This window comes from Aptenodytes forsteri, unplaced genomic scaffold (genome assembly GCF_000699145.1).
Source record: "Aptenodytes forsteri isolate BGI_AS27 unplaced genomic scaffold, ASM69914v1 Scaffold141, whole genome shotgun sequence".
NCBI classification, from domain to species: domain Eukaryota; kingdom Metazoa; phylum Chordata; class Aves; order Sphenisciformes; family Spheniscidae; genus Aptenodytes; species Aptenodytes forsteri.
In genome coordinates this window covers 405934-413432 of record NW_008794416.1, presented here as the reverse complement: position 1 = coordinate 413432, position 7499 = coordinate 405934, and the positions used below count along the sequence as shown (strand labels likewise).

The 7499-nt window shown below is 54.2% G+C and overlaps 1 protein-coding gene across 1 annotated transcript in view; it reads right to left on the bottom strand.

Annotated features, from left to right (window-relative positions):
- ATOH8 (atonal bHLH transcription factor 8) overlaps positions 1–6674 on the bottom strand; it is a 23573-nt gene extending 16899 nt beyond the window's left edge. Inside the window, exons 1-2 of the mRNA XM_009289404.1 lie at positions 6666–6674; positions 5137–5316 (exon numbers count right to left, since the gene is read on the bottom strand). Coding sequence (XP_009287679.1) covers positions 5137–5316; positions 6666–6674 — 189 coding nt within the window. The remainder of the gene's footprint in view (positions 1–5136; positions 5317–6665) is intronic.
- Between the last annotated feature and the right edge of the window lie 825 nt (positions 6675–7499).

Genomic DNA, 7499 nt, shown 5'->3' with positions numbered 1-7499 from the left:
GGGGCAGCCACCACCTCTCTGGGAAACCTGTGCCAGTGTTTCACCACCCTCAGCGTAAAAAATTTCTTCCTTATATTTAGTCTCAATCTACCCTCTTCTAGTTTAAAACCATTCCCCCTTGTCCTGTTGCAACAGGCCCCGCTAAAAACTCTGTCCCCATCTTTCTTATAAGCCCCCTTTAAGTATTGAAAGGCCACAATAAGGTCTCCCTGGAACCTTCTCTTCTTCAGGCTGAACAACCCCAACTCTCTCAGCCTTTCCTCCTAGGAGAGGCGTTCCATCCCTCTGATCATTTTTGTGACCCTCTTCTGGACCTGCTCCAACAGGTCCATGTCATTCCTGTACTGAGGGCTCCAGAGCTGGATGCAGTACTGCAGGTGGGGTCTCACCAGAGTGGAGCAGAGGGGCAGAATCACCTCCCTCGACCATCTGTGGGTGTCACGGTGTCAGATGCTCTGCAAGAGCTCTATTCCAGCGATGGGCAGCTATTTCATACCATGGGTGTGCGAGGCTTTTGTTTCCCTGCCACCAGACTGCAGCAGTGGGGAACGGGCAGCCCTGTGCTAGCAAAGCAATTACAGCAGCTTGAAAGAAAGCCTCATCCCTGCCTCGCCACAGGCAGTGAAGCATCCAGCCAGGGACCAAACCTAGCTTAAAAACGCCAACAAGAACAAAAGCAGCATCACTCAGGCGGGAGCACTAGTCCCGACTGAGGCGCCTTCGCCTCTCGGGTGGGTCCACGCTGTCAAATAACCCAGCTCCCAGTTCCCTCCCAGCTCCTGGCTCCCCCATCGCTCACATTGCAGAAACATGAGTTCACTCCTTGGAGCGAATGAATTGGCTTTCTCCAAACAAAACCTAGGTGTGGTGCTGGGTGAGTTCACCCCAGGGATCTCTTCCAAACGGCAGTCTGGTTAATGCTGCCCCAGGCCTGGCTCCGCTCCGTTTTGGACAGTCCTCCTGCACTATCCTCAGACGTTTTGCACCCTCAAAGCCTCCTGCACATCCTCAGGGCATGCAACACGCACTCTCAGTATCATGCATGAAAAATATCACATTGCTGGGCTGCAGCAAAGCTCTTACCTTATTGCAGGCTCTTTGAACCACCTCCCAAAATAATAACTACATAGAGGACTACTGGGGTATCACAGGAGAAATCCCAGGGCCATTGGGCACAGAAAATCTCCTCTAGAAGGGGCTACCCTCAAGCACTATAGTGGGGAAACACTTTTTTGGGTGACGTTTTCGTAATGGTCATCTCCATCTCTGAGGTCCAATGGGTCCAATTCACCTGGGGAACAGGAGAACAAGCTCCACTGGAGCTAATGGCATTACACCAGCCCCAGCTTGGCCTTGGTGATTCTTTAGTCACCGGCCACTGCTGGACACCACAGGGTTTTCCACCCCCCTGCTATCGCTGCTTAGACCCAGGAGCTGCCCCGAGCCTGTGGCCAGCTGCAAGGAGCACAACCCTCCCGCAGCACATGCGTGGCTCTGCTCACATCCCTGCTTGGCACCGGGGACAGTGCAAACTGGGACCAGGGTGGGATATATCACTTTGTGAACACACATGGCATGGACCAAAGGAGATGCAGGTCGGGAACAAAGAGCCTGGGGGGGTCTGCTGCAAGGTACCATAAAGTGTCCCACTTTCCCACCATGGGGACTGCAGCCCGGAGAGGAATTTGAGAATGGATTAGGGCAGGGAGCGGAGGCTGGATTCAAAGCCTGATGGAGAAAAGCAGACTCTTTCCTCCAATTTCAGCAGGAGCCGTAAGAAAACACAGAGGTTAACTCGGGGTGGCTGCAGCAGGCAGAGCAAATACCTCCCAACAGGAGCAGGATTTGTAGCAGAGGATAAAATCAGTTAGACAGCAGCCAAGGGAGCAAACAAGCCCCGTTCTTGGTGACACACAGTCATTGTTTTCAGGATTTTTGTCCTTTTGTCTGGTTTCTCCCTTATTTTCTCTCCCCTTGCATTGCTTCAGGCTAGTATTTTGTCATCTTCCTTAGCTGTTAAACCACAGTGCCGCCCTGCTCTGCCCCAACCAGGCTCTAAATAACTGTAAGCGTCACCCTGGACTGGCTGAAACCACCGAGATGCTCCGGTTAACGCTGTGCTGCTCGATGACAACGCGCAGCGCTGGCACCACACGCTGTGAACAACGTGTGGAGGATGCTCCAGCTCTCCCGAAGCCCAGCAGCTTCTCTCCAACTGCCACCATGGAGCAGGACCAATCCCCCCCACCCAGCTGTCACCCCCAGGGAGCTCGACGGGCAGTTTGTCTTCAGGAGCTGGTTTTTAAGGCACCTTAGGGTTTCCTGCTGGTGGGATCATGGGGGGATGAATCACTGGGAATAGGGCTGGGAGATGTCAGCAGGTGATGAAAGAAAGCTCTCAGCCTCCCCACCACACAGTAAGGACACACCAGAGACACTGGTCGCATACGGTGTCCTGCCTGCAGAGGTGACAAACCACAGCTGCCTTTAGGATGACACACAAACAGGGTGAAGCACGTAATGATGCATCCCCAGAATAGTCTCAGCCTCCACCAGCTTGTGGCTAAGGCACTGCTCAAGCCACAGGTCCTGCCTGCATTTAGTGCCTGGCTTGTTCCCTTAAACCCCTGCAGACGGCTTGCCCCCACCCTACCCCGCAGCAATGCAACCTCCTCCCGTGGCCTTGAGGCTGCTGCTCCTGATGTCCCACCGCGCTCCCAGCGGGAGCGAGCAGGGTCTTTTCTGCACTGATTTAACAACAAGCCACAGCAGCCACGTGCATGCCGGCAGCAAAAAGTGAAAGGATGCTAGTGGGGGGAAAAACCCTCCACTCCAGCAGCTAAAAAGCTCTATAAAACCCTAAAATATCTCCAGAACCCACATGAGTGCAGAGAGGGAGGCTGTCAGCTGCTAAGGCAGAGAGCGCCCTAGTAATGCAGTGGTGAAAAGATTTAGAAAAGTGCCAATATACTTCAAGGGAAAATAAATGTCTGTGGACACATTTGCTCCCGGCACAGATTCTAGCTCACTGTGGCTCGATGCGTTGCTTTCTTGAGGAGGAGCTGGACAGCAGTGCTCCAGAGAGAAACCAGATGTGCAAGCCTAGGCAGGCTCCAGATCGGGAAGGCTGCTGTGGTTGTCTCTGTCCATCGAGGGAGAGTTTGCTGCCACCTTAGGGTCTGTCAGCACAGCTGAGAAGCTCGACTGCAACTCCTGTGAGTGCAATATAGTGGTGGGAGTTGGTTTGCTTGGGTGCCCGCTGCAGCCTAACGGTGGAGAGCACTATCTCCTCCTGGCCAAGGCCTCCAGGAACAAACCTGGTGGCTAAGTCCATGCTGTAACAAACGTTAAGATGGTTCAGTTTCACACCTGGGTTGTGCTGGAGTAAGAGACTTTTGCTGCTGAAAGGAACTTGCAGACAAAAAAAGGAATCAGCGTTGCTGGCAACCATGGCCTGGCCTGGATAGCAGTTGCTCTGAAGATGTGCAGTGGTGTTGTTGCACCTTGTCTCCTCCAAACATTTGCATTGTGTCATGAACTGGAACATCCACCAGCACAAGGGCACTTCAGATGGAGGAGGAGATGACCCTGGGTTCTTGTGAACTTGGTGCTACATCTCTGTCTGCATCAAAGATGTTTGGGTTCATTGACCACCCACAATGGCAGGGAGAGGGACAGAAAAAGGATGGAAGTGACAACCTGTCATGTCACTTATGGGGGGTCCTGGAGCAGCTGGGACAGCACAAGAACCCACTGACCAGCACCTGCCAGGGCATCCAAGGGCAGGAGACCAGTGCTCCGGGTAGGAGTTGCCCAGCCATGGGGACAGGAGCAGCACCCAGGAGGGACACCCAGAAAGGCAGCAGCAGCAGGAGAGCAAAGTATAGCAGAATTATCTCCACCACCGCAAAGTGTTTTAGAGCAAGTGAGTGTTTTCCACGGGGAACTACGCTGTTAGCCTCAGGAATCCACTGTCAGTGGAAGGATCACTTGGACAAATGATGCTTGGGGGATTGAGGGGGCGAAATCTCTTCCAGACTGAGTAGCTGAAGATCACAAGTGCCGAGACTAGGTGGGAAGAGCTGTATCTCAGGAGCATCTACTCTTCAGTCCCACTTCAGTGTTATGGCCCTATGGTGAAGGCAGCAGCTCGATACAGAGAGAGGGAGATCCTCGTTCCTGGTGGCCATGACACCAAGGGGTGAGCACAATGGCAATGACAGGTCTCTCCCAACAGCAGGCAGCTTCCCAGAGCCAGCAGCTGCCTGTCTACCTCCCACCTCTGAGGGGGCCCCAGCTTCGGAGGCGAGCCGGGGACAGTTAAGTGCTCAGGGACACGGCTGGATTAGTCTCTCCTTGTGTGAAACGACTGCGGTCGGCTCTTCCTCCACCAAGAACTGGGGAAAAAAACAACCCACCCCTTCCTGCCATCTGGAGAGCTAGCCGACACAAGCCGAAACATGTGTGCCATATGTACACAGCTGCGGAGCGCGGGGATGCCGCTGTCAGCCCATCTGCCCGGCACGCTGCGTGCCAGTCACTCGCCCTCGGGTGGGCTGCCGAGATGGGGAGGGTGTCCTGCAGAGAGGTATGGCTTCCCCTTCCTTCTCACCATGCATGGACGGGCTCCCTACAGCACGGCCGTGGTGGGCCCAATCCTGCAAGCACTGGCTTTTTATCTCATGCATACCAGCGAGGATGGGTATCTCCAGCCTCGCACATCCGAACAGGGTGGGGAAGGGGACGACACCTGCGTGGGTGCTGAGTACCGGTGGCTGAGCTGGGCTCCTGCTTCCAGCAGCTCCGCATCCAGCACCCGACCCCTTCCCAAAGGAGTGCAGGGCTGGGGCCGGCTGCGTGCAAGCGCGGCACTCTCCTGTGCTCCTCGCCTGCCCGTCTGCAGGGAGGTATCGGTTTCAGTGCCTCAGGAAAAGCCTCCCAGCTGCTTAAGAGCCTGATACGTGATGACAAGGAGGGGACGGAGGACTAACCAAGGAACAAGAAGTAAACTGAGGTCTGCGGCTGACGGCACAGAGAGATTGCCTCCTGCACGGGGCTGAAGGCCCTTTGTATGCTCGGGGATGTGAAAAGACGGCGCTTACCCGAGGCAAGAGAAAGCCTCCCTACCACGTTTACCTCTACAAACGCATCTCTCCGCACTCCCGCTTCCCGGCCCCGCTGACCAAGACGTGACGGAAAGCAACGTCCTCTCTTCTGATCCGAACTGCTCCTCAAAAACCTCTCCGCCGGCACCGGTGTGAATGATTTGAGTGACAAGCCAGCGCCGCGCGTATGTGCAATGAAGCTGACTGTCACCTGATGTCACGTACGGCACCAAGCACGCCGTTGGCAGCCTGACAAGAAATGAATCCAAATGTCATCCAATGATGGTCGGGACAGCCAGCCCACCCCTCAGCAAATTGCTAGGAAAACCTCGCAGCAAACATTTCCCAGAGAATGATTTCTTTCTCTCTGCAGAGCGAATACAGCTCTGCCAGTATGTTCCCGTGCTGACCCTAGAGACCAGCTTTCACGGGAAGAGAGGACAGCAACTTGTTCTCTAGGCTCTTTGGGCTCCCAGCTGAGTCCAGGGCTGAAATGATTTATGGAGACAGGGCCAAGGCCAGGAATCTGAGGCTTTTCAAGAGTTGCCCATTTCCCAAAAGAGTGCAGCTTTAATTTGTTCCTTGCCTGACTTCTGCTTGAGGCTCAGCCTAGAACAAGATTGCCAGTGATTTGGGAAATCAGTGCTACTTCCCCTTGCGGTTTTGGTGGTGTAGATGTCTGTCCATGGAGAATTAGACTGACACTTCCAAGCACATTACACACAGTCGCCAAACAACCGAGATATGGAAGCAGCTTATAGAAACAAAATATATCAAGCCTGGAGTTTGCATCTGCAAGGGGAGGCCTCTCAGCACCGGAGGGACAGCATCCAGCACACACTGGATTACCGTGATTATAACGGAAGCTGTCAGATCCCACCACCGCGTGGTGATTAAAAATGCTCTAGTTTAGACGCTCATCAGCAATTCTCTCCTGACATACAGCCCCAGTCTCAGCCTGCGCTTCCTACTGAAGTCAGGGCTGGAAGTCTGTTTGCAGAAGTAGATGACGGGGAAGGATTAACTCTTGGGGTGCAGGTACCCAACACACAGCGGTCATTGAAAAGGGCTGCAGGCATCACGCAGGAGATGGGAACAAGCAGAGCTCTTCTACGCAGCAAACAGGATCGAGTCCTAAAGTGAGCACGCTTGGGAAATGGCTTGGATAAGTAATGTCTGAAAGATGGTAGCCAAAAGCCTGGGTGTGTGAGCCCCCCTGCAAGCAGAGCGTGCTGCTCCCACCGGGCTGGAGGGACCATCCTGGGAGAGGCGATGCTCAGCATCTCTCACGATCAGACTCATCTGCAGCTCACAGCCTTCCAAGCCCTGTGCATCTCCTCCTTCCTACACACCTGGAATAGTCCCGTCAGCATTCACTGGAAAGGCAGAAAAGCCAGGACAGCTGGGCTTGCACAGTGTGACATCTTTGTCTATCAGCGAGCTGTTACAGGGTGCCTACACACAGAGAGAAGTACAGGGCCGAGTGTAGGGGCCAGGGCACTGATTTATCCTTGTGGGGAAGATACAAGAACCTTGCGGCTTCTCTGGATCTCTCCTCACCTTCCACATGTTGGGGAGGTGATGGAGGGATTTTGTCCAAAACTTCATTGACCTTTCAGAAGCTCCACCCTGCCAGTGAGAACATGTATATTATCCTTCACAGACGACCATGAGGATTTTCAAGACCTCTCAACAAAAAAGCCCGGCACCATACACACTTCAAGCACACACTACAGTAAAAATCATGGGAAACTAACTGACAGGGGACCACAACTTAACTCGGCTATCCCTGGCAGACATAAGGCACACGGAAAGTTTCAGAGGTGGCTGCAGGAACCCCAAGGGCCCCGAGGGATCAGGCACCCTGCACAAAAGTCAACGGGTGCATGTTGCTGCCCAAATTCCCAGTGATCCCTTTGGGGCGGCCCACCCCAGCAGGAGAGCTAGCAAGTACACGTGCTCTTGGTACAGGAGCATCACCCCAGCTCGCAGCGTGGCCAAGTGCCTCTCTCCAGCCTCTGTTTTCAGTCGGAGGGTTTTCTCGGTTTTGTTTCATTTTCCCCCCCTCCATGCCATTCTCTCTCCGGGGAAAAAAAAAGTCCAAAAGTTTCTAACTGCAAGCAAATTAAAAGCCCTTATTTATTTATCTTGAGTGTTAGCATAGTTCTAGGGCTGGTACTTCCAGGCATTTTGAACCGACTTCCCCTTCTGTCAGGCGCACTCCAGGCGCTCCCGCCTTTAACCTCCCCTGGCCTCAGGCGTACGGCGGAGCGGGCGCTTCCCCCGTGCCCTGCGCACCCATCGGCACCCCTCGGGCGTCCCCGAAATGGAGAGCAGTGTGTGTATGTGTGGGGGGGGAGGAATTTGCAAAGCGATGCCCGGCGCCGCCACCCC